We start from the raw sequence: 16,242 nt of genomic DNA, 5'->3' as shown, positions 1-16,242 counted from the left end.
TTACTGATCAACTATTTACTGGACACGTAAAAATAAGAAAATCAAGTGCGTCTCCAGTTCACTTCTGTATGAAACTATGGTTAAGGATTTAAAGTAAATTCTTTAAAAATAATCGATTTTCCACACCCCCACACAAATTCCACTGAAAAATCTGTCAATTACAAATACAAGATTTAACAGTGTGTCCGTAAATGAAGCCTTTTCGTCACTTAATTGAATGTAAAAGGCAATTAATTAACACATTTGGCCTTGGGTCAACAGGGCCGACAGAGATGTCATATAATCAATGGGGCTTTCACACAAGATGATTAACAATGTATTGCCTGTGGTTTTCCCAGTCTTCAACACAGTCATGATCAGGAATTGGCACAAACGTCAATACAAATCAGACTCTCTCTGTTTCACCCATTATCCACAAATAAACAGTGAGTGTCAGCTAGACATATGTACACTTCGTAATGACACACTTGACATCCACTCCACCCACTACCATCAGCCAAGACTTGACGTCTGCGAGTCTTCTGTCACCAGTGTAAACAATCTGGAGGACAGGAGTGGACATAAATAATTGCCAGGGGACGGGGATGGGGGTGTGACGTCTGCTACTGTAGTCTTCTGTCACCAGTGTAAACCATCTATAGGACAGGAGTTGACTTGAAAAGTACAGTAACCGGCTTAGGGGGATTGAGGTGTGACGTGACGTCTGCTACTGTAGTCTTCTGTCACCAGTGTAAACCATCTATAGGACAGGAGTTGACATGAAAAGTACAGTAACCGGCTTAGGGGGATTGAGGTGTGACGTGACGTCTGCTACTGTAGTCTTCTGTCACCAGTGTAAACCATCTATAGGACAGGAGTTGACATGAAAAGTACAGTAACCGGCTTAGGGGGATAGAGGTGTGACGTGACGTCTGCTACTGTAGTCTTCTGTCACCAGTGTAAACCATCTATAGGACAGGAGTTGACATGAAAAGTACAGTAACCGGCTTAGGGGGATTGAGGTGTGACGTGACGTCTGCTACTGTAGTCTTCTGTCACCAGTGTAAACCATCTATAGGACAGGAGTTGACATGAAAAGTACAGTAACCGGCTTAGGGGGATAGAGGTGTGACGTGACGTCTGCTACTGTAGTCTTCTGTCACCAGTGTAAACCATCTATAGGACAGGAGTTGACATGAAAAGTACAGTAACCGGCTTAGGGGGATAGAGGTGTGACGTGACGTCTGCTACTGTAGTCTTCTGTCACCAGTGTAAACCATCTATAGGACAGGAGTTGACATGAAAAGTACAGTAACCGGCTTAGGGGGATAGAGGTGTGACGTGACGTCTGCTACTGTAGTCTTCTGTCACCAGTGTAAACCATCTATAGGACAGGAGTTGACATGAAAAGTACAGTAACCGGCTTAGGGGGATAGAGGTGTGACGTGACGTCTGCTACTGTAGTCTTCTGTCACCAGTGTAAACCATCTATAGGACAGGAGTTGACATGAAAAGTACAGTAACCGGCTTAGGGGGATAGAGGTGTGACGTGACGTCTGCTACTGTAGTCTTCTGTCACCAGTGTAAACCATCTATAGGACAGGAGTTGACATGAAAAGTACAGTAACCGGCTTAGGGGGATTGAGGTGTGACGTGACGTCTGCTACTGTAGTCTTCTGTCACCAGTGTAAACCATCTATAGGACAGGAGTTGACATGAAAAGTACAGTAACCGGCTTAGGGGGATTGAGGTGTGACGTGACGTCTGCTACTGTAGTCTTCTGTCACCAGTGTAAACCATCTATAGGACAGGAGTTGACATGAAAAGTACAGTAACCGGCTTAGGGGGATAGAGGTGTGACGTGACGTCTGCTACTGTAGTCTTCTGTCACCAGTGTAAACCATCTATAGGACAGGAGTTGACATGAAAAGTACAGTAACCGGCTTAGGGGGATTGAGGTGTGACGTGACGTCTGCTACTGTAGTCTTCTGTCACCAGTGTAAACCATCTATAGGACAGGAGTTGACATGAAAAGTACAGTAACCGGCTTAGGGGGATAGAGGTGTGACGTGACGTCTGCTACTGTAGTCTTCTGTCACCAGTGTAAACCATCTATAGGACAGGAGTTGACATGAAAAGTACAGTAACCGGCTTAGGGGGATAGAGGTGTGACGTGACGTCTGCTACTGTAGTCTTCTGTCACCAGTGTAAACCATCTATAGGACAGGAGTTGACATGAAAAGTACAGTAACCGGCTTAGGGGGATAGAGGTGTGACGTGACGTCTGCTACTGTAGTCTTCTGTCACCAGTGTAAACCATCTATAGGACAGGAGTTGACATGAAAAGTACAGTAACCGGCTTAGGGGGATAGAGGTGTGACGTGACGTCTGCTACTGTAGTCTTCTGTCACCAGTGTAAACCATCTAGGGGACAGGAGTTGACATGAAAAGTACAGTAACCGGCTTAGGGGGATAGAGGTGTGACGTGACGTCTGCTACTGTAGTCTTCTGTCACCAGTGTAAACCATCTATAGGACAGGAGTTGACATGAAAAGTACAGTAACCGGCTTAGGGGGATAGAGGTGTGACGTGACGTCTGCTACTGTAGTCTTCTGTCACCAGTGTAAACCATCTATAGGACAGGAGTTGACATGAAAAGTACAGTAACCGGCTTAGGGGGATAGAGGTGTGACGTGACGTCTGCTACTGTAGTCTTCTGTCACCAGTGTAAACCATCCAGAGGACAGGAGTTGACATGAAAAGTACAGTAACCGGCTTAGGGGGATGGAGGTGTGACGTGACGTCTGCTACTGTAGTCTTCTGTCACCAGTGTAAACCATCTAGGGGACAGGAGTTGACATGAAAAGTACAGTAACCGGCTTAGGGGGATGGAGGTGTGACGTGACGTCTGCTACTGTAGTCTTCTGTCACCAGTGTAAACCATCTATAGGACAGGAGTTGACATGAAAAGTACAGTAACCGGCTTAGGGGGATAGAGGTGTGACGTGACGTCTGCTACTGTAGTCTTCTGTCACCAGTGTAAACCATCTATAGGACAGGAGTTGACATGAAAAGTACAGTAACCGGCTTAGGGGGATAGAGGTGTGACGTGACGTCTGCTACTGTAGTCTTCTGTCACCAGTGTAAACCATCTATAGGACAGGAGTTGACATGAAAAGTACAGTAACCGGCTTAGGGGGATGGAGGTGTGACGTGACGTCTGCTACTGTAGTCTTCTGTCACCAGTGTAAACCATCTAGAGGACAGGAGTTTACATAAAAAGTACAGTAACTGGCTTAGGGGATAGAGGTGTGACGTGACGTCTGCTACTGTAGTCTTCTGACGTTCTGTCACCAGTGTGAACCATCCAGAGGACAGGAGTTGCCATGAAAAGTACAGTAACCGGCTTAGGGGATAGAGGTGTGACGTGACGTCTGCTACTGTAGTCTTCTGTCACCAGTGTAAACCATCTAGAGGACAGGAGTGAACATGAAAAGTAGATGAGGGATGGGGACAGGGGATGGGGACGGGGGATGGGGACGGGGGATGAGGACAGGGGATGAGGACGTGATGTGACATATTTTCTGACACCAGAAACCATCTAGAGGACAGCAGTGAACATGAATGGAAGCCGGGGGAGGGGGACAAGGGCTCTGAATGAACCTTATGTAGAGATTACATTATGCTTATGCATGACTAAAATAAAGCCTTCTTGTCAGTGAACACATTTTGCACATGGGTGGAATCAAGGGAGGTTTAAGGATGTACAAGCTTTTTTGATGCTGGGTCATCAACTCTGTGGTGGACTACCTGCTGGTCTTAGGGGCAGGGGCCACATGAGAATAATCAAAGTCAGCAAACACAGTGGTGAGGTGAAATGGGATTTAACGTCGCGTCCAAGATTATTGCACTTATATAGCGACATGCATGCACGTGTGTGTGTGTGTGGCTGCTTGTACTAGTCCGGACTGATGCCGATTTATAGTGCTAGCTCACTGAGATACCATGCTGCAGTTTAACATGAATACCCCACTCAGACACTGTATACTGACTCTCAGCCGACCAGTCCTTGTTTTAGCCACTTAATGCCGAGCACCAGACAGGGTAACAACAAATACCATCTTTTAACATCTTTTGGTATGACGTGGTCGGTGATCAAACGCAGGATCTTCCACTCTCCGAGTGGACGCTCTACCACTAGAATTGATCCCGAACGCCAGTCAGGGTAACAACAAGTACCATCTTTTAACGTCTTTTGGTATGGCTTGGCCGGTGATCGAACACCGCATCTTCCGCTTTCCAGGCGGACGCTCTACCATTAGACCGCAGAGGCGGTCTCCCTCACAATGAGTATGCATTAGTTAACTGAGGGGCTAAATGACATTCCAGGGATAAAATTGTAGCTTTGTTTAAATGGTCCAAAAGGCTCTCTTAAGATTGTTTTAGTGTGTCCCTTAGAATTGAACAGTGCTATCTAGAACAACACTATCCAATAACAATTATATAAAAATCTGTTCAATGAGCTGTGCATATATTCATCATTTTGGATGAGTTTGTCCAGTTTACTAGTTGTCAACCCTCTCAAATCATAAAATTCATCACAAAGTATTTTTCTCAAAACAAGTGTGATTTTTAAGTGTGCCCTTAAGACACAGGGGAACTTATTTTATGCAAACTGATGGAGTTTTTTCCCCCCTTATATTTACACCTTTACTTACTTAATGCCTTTAATTGAAGAATCTGTTTATACTTAAAACAAATGTTAAATTTAAATTTCTTGAAGTCAGAGTTGTGCTAAAGTTCCAGGTTCATTCCTCAATTCTGACACAAAACATTACCAGACAGAGACAACTGATAGTTGACAGACAACACGCAATCAGCTACAAACCTGAACCTACATCAGCCATGACATTCGTGACCAACTCGTGTTATTCCGGGACAAGCCGAATAGCAACTGGGTTCCGTCTTAGCGCAAACGGGCATACCAAAAACAATTGTCAACTCGTTGCGTAATGGTTCACATATATTTCCCCATATATTATACATATTTTAGATGCAATTAAAAGCAAAGCTGGACATGCGGAATTATACAGTATGATTGAACACATTTAACTGTGTCTTGGGTATACTTTTAGATGCAAGACATATGTAAAATCAAAAATTATTTCTGAGGGATTCTTTGACGAAGAACTTGAAATCATACGCGCATTCTGATTGGTTTGTCGTATTTTCGCACATAACATTCATCGATAGGGGGACAAGTCTTCTTGCAGGTTACGGAAAGGGGCGAGTGGTGACGAATGCAATAGATTGCGAGAGCAATAGATCCCAGAACTCCATAAAGGTCAGAAAGGTTAAGTAAACGAGGACTGTGTGGTCACAGTGTGTGACTTTGTTGAACATGTCACTGTACCATGCATTCTAGTGAAACTTTGTTCATGCTATCAACCACTGGTCAGCGACAGAAATTATCAGTAGTCCTGTAGTTCTTCCAAACTGCCCAATGGTTAAGGTATCATAAGGTCGAGTAGAAATTCGCCACTTTTGAGAATTTTTCAGTATGTTATCATAATAAGGACGAGGGGACTAAACATGCTAGTTTCTATCGTTGCTGATGTGCCTGACCCTCACTCACTCACTCATTCACTCACTCAACTTGACGGACAACCTAAACTACAAGCCCTTGCAGGGTTAGAAACTTACAGTTTTCGTCCACTAGTCCTTATAATGATAACATATAGCAAAACCCCTAAAAAGGCCAAATTTCTACTAGTCCTTATGATACCTTTACCATTGGGCAGTTTGGCAAGGACTATAGGACTAGTGCCAATTTCTAACGCTGCCTTGAAGGCTACTTAAACCGATTGCAGTTATGGTCCTGAATTTATGGCCTAGTGAAACTCTGAAAATCATACACCTGATGCAAATCAAGAACTATTTCAGTCATCTTGACTTCAGGTAAAAAGGTTTTCAAGAAAGAAATCTAAAACAAATGCAGAATAACTGATGAGCTGAAATATGATGAATACACTGATAATACCTTGATATCACTGGCATACAGGTCGATATCATCTATAATGACCACATCGGGGAGACAACTTGTCATGTGTATGTTGGCACACCATCCAATCAGCTCGCTCGCATCAGAAAGGTATCTGCAATATAGCATGAAACACACATAAGCCAGAGGCTGTCAGTTCCCAACTGCTTGACAAATAGCAATGATTACCCTTATCAATTAATGCCTAGAGACATTGTCTGAGAGTCACACACAGCCCTTATCTCAAACTACAAGTGGGCACCAGACCATCAGTTTCTCTTACAATTCCAGAATCAACTCAACTGACATAAATGATTGTTTGTTTGTTATTTAACGCCGCACTAAGAAATATTCCAGCTATATGACAGAGGTCTGTAAATAATCAAGTCTGGACAAGACAATCCAGTGATTGACGTCATGAACATCGATCCAAGCAATTGGAATCTTAAGACATGCATCAACCAAGTCAGCGAGCCTGACCACCCGATCCCATTAGTCGCCTCTAATGACAAGCATAGTTGCCTTTTACAGCAAGCATGAGCTGCTGAAGACCTATTCTTTCCTGGATCTTCACAGGTTTCCAGAGAAATTTACTTAACTCGAACACTCAGAATCAACTTGTCTTCGGACAACAAGAACACTCAAAATCAACTTATCCTTGGGACAACTCAAACACTCAAAATCAACTTATCCTTGGACAACTCGAACACTCAAAATCAACTTATCCTTGGACAACTCGAACACTCAAAATCAACTTATCCTTGGGACAACTCGAACACTCAAAATCAACTTATCCTTGGACAACTCGAACACTCAAAATCAACTTATCCTTGGACAACTAAAACACTCAAAATCAACTTATCCTTGGACAACTCGAACACTCAAAATCAACTTATCCTTGGGACAACTCGAACACTCAAAATCAACTTATCCTTGGACAACTCAAACACTCAAAATCAACTTATCCTTGGGACAACTAGAACATTTAAAATCAACTTATCCGATACCTCAATAGTTGGTAGTGCAAGAAGGGAATATTTCTCAAACACCGGGTCCAATTCCACAAAACCATCTTAGTACTAAGGCGATCATCAATTCCGTAATGTAACACAGACATATAACAGTCAGAGTGCTAAGTTGGCTTGGTGGAACAGGGCCTAGTTCTATCAGTGCCCAATCTCTGAAATAACATTATTCTTCGTTGCTACCTCAATCAGCATGACATCCAGACAGGGCAGCATGTGCACACACCAGCTCCCAGCAGGAAGACATTGTTGGTCGTACATCAAGCTTCATCACGTCAGTACGCCTGGCTCAATGTATTCCTAACACCTCGCAGAGAGCTCAGTCACCGCCTTATTTAATTGTTTGTGCGGAGAAATAGAACAATCACAAACAATTACTGATCTATTTGAGTGCTCGGATTATTGATATGAACAGCACATTGACGATTGCAAACTGGCATCAAGCAAGCAAGTCCTTACTCCGAGATTCCTCTCTGCAACTGTGTGAGTGAGTGCCTGTCTTATGATGCAGGCAACACTATTGCTGCTATTTGTTATGCATTGTAAGAGGTAGTGCAATGAGCTGTATTGGTAATTTTTAGATTAATGATTGGTTTTAAAAAGAAATCAATGATGGTCCCATTTCTATTTGCCTACAGTGCATTGCGGATACAGTGCCGATCGCCTACAGTCAAGCTGGTTTTTAGTGCACTTTGCCTACACTATGAAACATGCATCCCTTACATTAACTGTGGACAACCATATTTTCTGAGTAAAGTGCACATTTTTTTCCAAAAATACACAGCTGTGTAGAAGGGGGTGCGTATTATACACGCCATAATGAGTTTTGATGTTTTCCCCCCCCCAACGGAGACATTACCGTGAGCACGTAGCACTGGAAATACCATGTCAACAAATCCGTACTGGAGTACACAATGTAATCTTGTAATTACACTGCCAGGCTATAAAAAGTGTTCATTGTCTATCTGGACTTATGTTTGTAACTTATCGCATTAATTTTATTCAAAATTTCTTTTAATATTATTTTATTATTTACTATTAATTAATTTCGTCGAAATCATGTGTCCGAAGATAGCACAATTTAGCAGATCGCAGTTATTTAGAGCAACCACGGTCAGATTACCGCTATTGATGCCTTGAAATGAACTTTAGTTGGGAGAGAATGGATACATATATCATAAGTGCCTCACTTTGACTCGTTAAAAGTCATATTTGTTGCAGTTTGACGATTCTATGTCAACATGTAGTTCTCGCGATCACAAATGTGGGAGCCTCAACGGTGACTGGTGAAATTGTTCCATGTGAAAAAAAATATCCGGCAATCGCTTCGGGTTATTATTATTTTAAATACATTTGGAAAAAGCTGCAAATAAAATAACATGATACTGGAATAAATTATGCCTGATAAAAAAATAGTTTCAGATACAATTTTCCACAATCCTTGCATCAAAATCCATTAAAGTTATATCATTGGGTAAATTTTTAACCAAATCACCAGTCGATTCCAAGGAAGCGTGCGTACAGCTGATTGCTTTTTCCGGCTTAGTTTACGAGAAAGTACACAAGGTAATCTTAATCCCTGCATGTAAAACAATGCCTAGCAGAACAAAAAAGAGGGGGGCGCGTTTTACTTGGCCATCTTATTCCTAGGTTGAACACCTCATCAGCCATCATGGCCGTCTAATTCCTAGGTTGGACACCTCATCAGCCATCATGGCCGTCTAATTCCTAGGTTGGACACCTCATCAGCCATCATGGCCGTCTTACTCCTATGTTGAACACCTCATCAGCCATCATGGCCGTCTAATTCCTAGGTTGAACACCTCATCAGCCATCATGTCCAACTAATTCCTAGGTTGAACACCTCATCAGCCACCATGACCATCTAATTCCTAGGTTGAACACCTCATCAGCCACCATGACCATCTCATTCCTGTGTTGAACACCTCATCAGCCACCATGACCATCTAATTCCTAGGTTGAACACCTCATCAGCCATCCTGACCATCTTATTCCTAGGTTGAACACCTCATCAGCCACCATGACCATCTAATTCCTAGGTTGAACACCTCATCAGCCACCATGACCATCTCATTCCTGTGTTGAACACCTCATCAGCCACCATGACCATCTAATTCCTAGGTTGAACACCTCATCAGCCATCATGACCATCTAATTCCTATGTTGAACACCTCATCAGCCATCATGACCATCTAACTCCTAGGTTGAACACCTCTTCAGCCATCATGGCCGTCTAATTCCTATGTTGAACACCTCATCAGCCATCATGACCATCTAACTCCTAGGTTGAACACCTCTTCAGCCATCATGGCCGTTTAACTCCTAGGTTGAACACCTCATCAGCCATCATGACCATCTAATTCCTATGTTGAACACCTCATCAGCCACCATGACCATCTAACTCCTAGGTTGAACACCTCATCAGCCATCATGGCCGTCTAACTCCTAGGTTGAACACCTCATTAGCCACCATGACCATCTAACTCCTAGGTTGAACACCTCATTAGCCACCATGACCATCTAACTCCTAGGTTGAACACCTCATTAGCCATCATGGCCGTCTAACTCCTAGGTTGAACACCTCATTAGCCATCATGACCATCTAACTCCTAGGTTGAACACCTCATTAGCCATCATGACCATCTAACTCCTAGGTTGAACACCTCATTAGCCACCATGACCATCTAATTCCTAGGTTGGACACCTCATTAGCCATCATGACCATCTAACTCCTAGGTTGAACACCTCATCAGCCATCATGGCCGTCTAACTCCTAGGTTGAACACCTCATTAGCCATCATGACCATCTAACTCCTAGGTTGAACACCTCATTAGCCATCATGACCATCTAACTCCTAGGTTGAACACCTCATTAGCCACCATGACCATCTAATTCCTAGGTTGGACACCTCATTAGCCACCATGACCATCTAACTCCTAGGTTGAACACCTCATCAGCCATCATGGCCGTCTAACTCCTAGGTTGAACACCTCATTAGCCATCATGACCATCTAACTCCTAGGTTGAACACCTCATTAGCCATCATGACCATCTAACTCCTAGGTTGAACACCTCATTAGCCATCATGACCATCTAACTCCTAGGTTGAACACCTCATTAGCCACCATGACCATCTAATTCCTAGGTTGGACACCTCATTAGCCATCATGACCATCTAACTCCTAGGTTGAACACCTCATTAGCCACCATGACCATCTAATTCCTAGGTTGAACACCTCATCAGCCACCATGACCATCTAATTCCTAGGTTGAACACCTCATCAGCCATCATGACCATCTTATTCCTAGGTTGAACACCTCATCAGCCACCATGACCATCTTATTCCTAGGTTGAACACCTCATCAGCCACCATGACCATCTAATTCCTGTGTTGAACGCCTCCACTGGCCAACAGGGGGGGTTACTCAGGATCAAATTCTGCATGTGAACCCCCTCATGGTGTGTAGAACGTGGTCAGGGAATGGCAGTCATTGAATACTGATTATGGTGTCTAGCGAGGTACCTCAGGTATAATCTGTGTCAAGCCTTACAGGCCCTTCCTGCAACATCTACTGACAGCTTGTTAATGTTTAACAAAACATCCGGGGCTGGAGAAACCTATTTACATTCTGTGAGTCATCAACTCATGATAAATGTAGAGATAAATAAAAACAATTTTACACAAGTTACAAACAATACATAAAATATGCGGTAATTAAAACAAATTCTTCATTTGGATAAGATTCTGCTGCTTTGTGGAATCGGTCCTCAGTCGTGTACGCAAGCGGGGAAGCCATGATGGGGCTTGCAGATGCTGACACCCACTAATACTGATTACATCCATCTTACTGCACAGCACATGTTTGTCTGGTAACAGGTCTAAACTCTGGCCATATTAACATGGTCATTAACTGGACTTATTGCTTGTTATTATTAAGTCAGAGCTGTTTGTCATGAGTCACATATCAACTTAGGAGGACATATTTCCAAACCCTGCCATATATTAGTCCCATTGAAATCTCACCCTGGAATCAATAGACATCCATCACAGGGTGACTGCTGTGAGAAGTATCTGGTCACTAAGGTGAAACTTTTTCAAGACAGGTTTATGGATTCCATCAACTGTTTTTACAGTGAAAAGTGGGGAAAATACAATCTGAAATGTGCTGTTCTTTTTATTCCGCCAAAGGCAAACTTACATGTTGACCTAAAACAAATTGCACATACAATAACTTACATGTTGACCTCAAAAGAATTGCACATACAATAACCGCAAGAAAATCTATCAGGTGACAATAGGTCAAACAACAAGACGTATTCAGATAAAAAAATAAAAAATAGAGAATCTGAAATGTCTTTTAATGTTTTATTTAATATTCTGCCCCGATTCATTGCCCAGATTTGTCCCCAAAAGCCAAGAAACAAAGGTTTAAAGACAACAAACTTCCATCTTCTTCTCTCCAGGGATGATGAGGATAATTCACAAGTCATTACTATTATAAATAACAAACCAGTGAATTGATTACCCGGTAATAAGCACTGTGAAGGCAAGGCTGGACAGTGTGGAGAGACTATCCAAGAGATAAGGACATAATTCACTTGGAAAAGTCTCCCGCAGCACAATGAACACTCCCCAGAAATGAGTCATCACTGCTCTGATAGTAAACACTATATGAAAGTAGTGGTCGGTGACATCAAACTAGGCAGCTGTAATCTTCAAACTCAATTAAAATCATAGCTGGGTGTCCCACTTGTGGAAAGATGTTGAAGCAATGCAGAGACAATGTTGAAAGACAATTCCTTACTGCCTGTGATCAGTGACACTTAATGCATGCCATGAGGATACTACCTGGCAGAGTAGACCCACAGCAAGCACACTGTTAAATGCATGGATTATGGATAAAATCAACTTACACAGATTGAGTTACGCAGGTAAGGTTATTTTATTCAGGAACAGGTATAGTTGTAGGAACGGAGGCACTGACTGACAATAACATTAAAACATGCTTGTGTAGGTAATATGACAATAGAGTAAGAAAATTAACTTTGGCTTCAACAAGTTAGCAAATGTATCCATGTTTTTTATGGTTTTCATATATTGATGAGAAATAAAGTTAAAAAACATTTGTTTGATAATTGGTTGTCTCATAGAAGTAAAACTAGAACCACTACAATTTAATCCAAAATGAGCAGCAACTGTGGACAAGAATTATTACAGATGTTTTTTTCGTAACAAACAATAAATTAAAATCACTGCAATAATCAAACAGAGTATGTGAAGTGAAAATCACAAACTAGTTCATGAAAAAAGTAATATTCATAAAGAATACTTAATGTCCAAATTGTATCATCACTAAATTTCAAGCATTGTTTATTCATTCATAGTTCTGTTTCAAAGCAACATTTTTTCAATTTATTTGCCTGAATAACATCCATTTTTCCATTCAAGGAAATGTTAATTTCATATGAAGCAGCCAGTAGTCAATATTTAGGTCAAGTTAGTGAGACTAACTTATCATAATCTTATTCAGTTGTACTTGGTGGTGAGTCATTCACCACACTGCTTAGGGAGGACGTCTTCGGTTTGATAAAACATACTTGTCAATAAATCTTTGTGGCTTTTTTCTCAAAACATATTTCTTATTTTTATTAGGCAAGAAGTAATAATATATATTTTTTAAATCTTCTGTTCAAATAAAACAGAACATAATGTCTTTAGCCTATCACCATCAGGCTATAAATTAAGGATGCTACTAATCATGTAATTATTTTACCAACATGTTCATACAAAACATGGTTTCCTAGACACTTGGTTGGAAGTTAAGGAATGATGAGTCAGTGAGTGAGTAAGACAGAACTCTGTTAGGAATATTACAGGAATATAACAGCGGGGGACCAACAAACAGGCAGAGCTTCTTGCTCTGTTGGGAATCAAACCCAAGTCTTTGATGAGTTGATTGAACACTATATTTACCATTAGAGGGCTCCCCTACCCAAAGGTTTAACTAGACCTGCTGGGGCGGGATAAAATATATATCAACTTCATGTTGATATTATATATAGATTGCAATGTCCAAATACAATCTCAAAATGCCTCTGAATTTAAGATTGAATCCCATTTTCGATTAATCTGGTAATTTTGGATAAATCCTTGCTACCACACTGTACATGTTAAGGGCACCAAATTTATGTTTATAACAAGTCAAAACATATTAGGTACACAGTTTGTGCTGGGAGTCATAATTGTTATGAGTTTTATGAAGCGTATTCAGAGTCGCTTCAAGTCTCCCGTTAACTCCATATTCTGTGGTGTATTCATTCGCCATCAAGGTCGATTCAGGTAAAATTTATAAAATAAGAAATTGTTTTAAGTTAGTGAATTCATTGTTTGTTGTTAAAGGTCCCGTACCCATTCAAACAAAAAGGTGAATTGTATTGATCTGAACAAATAATCCGTTCCTGAAATGCTGGCAAAAAATAATTTTTCGTCAGATTTACAATCAATAACACTGGGCATGGAACTGGACAAAGAAGAACAAATTTCTACTCAAACAAAAAATCCCCCTGCCAAAGAATATGGTTGGGATCTTACATAGATACAAACAAAGATAATAACTTCCTTTCACAAGCTTGTTACCTTGACAACGTGCCCAATCCTTGTTATCAAAGGGGAAGCAATTACCTCAAGCAATGTTATAATTTGTCATTGGCTTACATCGTAAAGGAAGATTTCAAACTGTATCATGGTTCAAGGATGGTCCAAACATATTTGGTTCAAGGGAATCTCAGTTCCCACCAATTGTTCTCCAAGTATTAGTCGTAACATATGGACTTTCATTGGGTGAGATTACTCGCCCGATTAAAATAAGTCTTGTGGCTGAAGTTGCAGACTGGATGTCATCTGCACAGATTATTCTTGGAGCGACATATACAAGATTATACACTAGGTGTGATATTCTACCAGTTATTCCCCATTAGCTAACCTGACAGGGTCACTAGCCATACAGGCTTGTACAGATATAAACATCCACTTGCACAGGACTACAAAGAGATATTGGGACATTTTTAACATTTCAGTCAATGGCCCCCTATGGACCATTAGCTGAAACACTGAGAGAAGATTTTTTCAGATAAAAGTGAATTTTGGACGCATAATAAAAATAATAATTGCAAAATAACATTACAAAAAAGTGACCTCATGTTATATTTAACAATATTTGACAAAGTAATACCAAGGAATCCGAATAACAGCATAAACAAAATAGTATGAATAAGGGAGTGTAAACAATACAGCGTAAAACAAGGGAGTGTAAACAATATAGTGTAAAACAAGGGAGTGTAAACAATATAGTGTAAAACAAGGGAGTGTAAACAATATAGTGTAAAACAAGGGAGTGTAAACAATACAGCGTAAAACAAGGGAGTGTAAACAATATAGTGTAAAACAAGGGAGTGTAAACAATATAGTGTAAAACAAGGGAGTGTAAACAATATAGTGTAAAACAAGGGAGTGTAAACAATATAGTGTAAAACAAGGGAGTGTAAACAATATAGTGTAAAACAAGGGAGTGTAAACAATATAGTGTAAAACAAGGGAGTGTAAACAATATAGTGTAAAACAAGGGAGTGTAAACAATATAGTGTAAAACAAGGGAGTGTAAACAATATAGTGTAAAACAAGGGAGTGTAAACAATATAGTGTAAAACAAGGGAGTGTAAACAATATAGTGTAAAACAAGGGAGTGTAAACAATATAGTGTAAAACAAGGGAGTGTAAACAATATAGTGTAAAACAAGGGAGTGTAAACAATATAGTGTAAAACAAGGGAGGGTAAACAATATAGTGTAAAACAAGGGAGTGTAAAGGAGATAGTGTAAATCAAGGGAGGGTAAACAAGATAAACAAGGTAGTGTAAACAAGGGAGTGTAAACAAGATAAACAAGGCAGTGTAAACAAAATAATTAAGGTAGTGTAAAGAGGATAAAGAGAGTGTAAACAAAGTAGTGTAAAGGAGATAGAGTCAAGAAGATAGTGTAAACAAGGAAGTGTAAACAATATAGTGTAAACAAGACAAACAAGATAGTGTAAACAAGACAAACAAGATAGTGTAAACAAGATAAACAAGATAGTGTAAACAAGACAAACAAGGTAGTGTAAACAAGATAAACAAGGTAGTGTAAACAAGGTAGTGTAAACAGATAGTGTAAACAAGACAAACAAGATAGTGTAAACAAGACAAACAAGGTAGTGTAAACAAGGTAGTGTAAACAGATAGTGTAAACAAGACAAACAAGATAGTGTAAACAAGACAAACAAGATAGTGTAAACAAGACAAACAAGATAGTGTAAACAAGACAAACAAGGTAGTGTAAACAAGATAGACAAGGTAGTGTAAACAAGGTAGTGTAAACAGATAGTGTAAACAAGACAAACAAGATAGTGTAAACAAGACAAACAAGATAGTGTAAACAAGACAAACAAGATAGTGTAAACAAGACAAACAAGGTAGTGTAAACAAGGTAGTGTAAACAGATAGTGTAAACAAGACAAACAAGATAGTGTAAACAAGACAAACAAGGTAGTGTAAACAAGGTAGTGTAAACAGATAGTGTAAACAAGACAAACAAGATAGTGTAAACAAGACAAACAAGATAGTGTAAACAAGACAAACAAGGTAGTGTAAACAAGATAGACAAGGTAATGTAAACAAGATAGACAAGGTAATGTAAACGGATAGTGTAAACAAGGCAGTATAAACAGGTAATGTAAACAAGGTAGTGTAAACAAGATAAACAACGTAGTGTAAACAAATAGTGTAAACAAGGAAGTGTAAATATGTTGTAAAGAAGATAGTGTAAACAAGGTAAACAAGGTAGTGTAAACAAAACAGTGTAAACAGATAACAGTAACACACTGCGCAGACCACTTGAGAAATAGGGTGTTACTCTAGCCAGCTTATCGTAACCAATCAATACCAGTTGATAAGACTGCATGTTGAGATCACAGTGCATCAGTATGTGACATGTTACTTTGCAGCTTAAATGGCACCAAGTTGTTCATGAAATTGTATGCTATGATCTACAATCCAGACACACTAATCGTAAACCACCTTAATAGACCTACTATCAACAGTGGGTAACCAATATAGCCTTGTTGTCCACAACAAGGATGACT

At 40.4% G+C, this 16,242-nt stretch overlaps 2 protein-coding genes across 3 annotated transcripts in view; one reads left to right on the top strand and one right to left on the bottom strand.

Moving 5' to 3' along the window:
* Positions 1 to 16,242, bottom strand: part of LOC124140352 — a 53,438-nt gene that overhangs the window by 26,928 nt on the left and 10,268 nt on the right. For both annotated transcript variants that reach the window (XM_048383885.1, XM_046507891.2), the window contains exon 4: positions 6,020 to 6,134. In XM_048383885.1, the coding sequence (XP_048239842.1) occupies positions 6,020 to 6,134 (115 nt within the window). The remainder of the gene's footprint in view (positions 1 to 6,019; positions 6,135 to 16,242) is intronic.
* Positions 11,636 to 16,242, top strand: part of LOC124140351 (dual specificity protein phosphatase 16-like) — an 80,639-nt gene continuing 76,032 nt past the window's right edge. The window contains exon 1 of the mRNA XM_046507888.2: positions 11,636 to 11,999. The gene's annotated coding sequence lies outside the window, so the exon portion shown is untranslated. The remainder of the gene's footprint in view (positions 12,000 to 16,242) is intronic.

This window comes from Haliotis rufescens, unplaced genomic scaffold (assembly GCF_023055435.1).
Source record: "Haliotis rufescens isolate VD_foot unplaced genomic scaffold, xgHalRufe1.0.p SCAF_5, whole genome shotgun sequence".
NCBI classification, from domain to species: Eukaryota; Metazoa; Mollusca; class Gastropoda; order Lepetellida; family Haliotidae; genus Haliotis; species Haliotis rufescens.
Note: the sequence above shows the minus strand (reverse complement) of the source record. Positions and strands in the feature narration are given on the sequence as shown.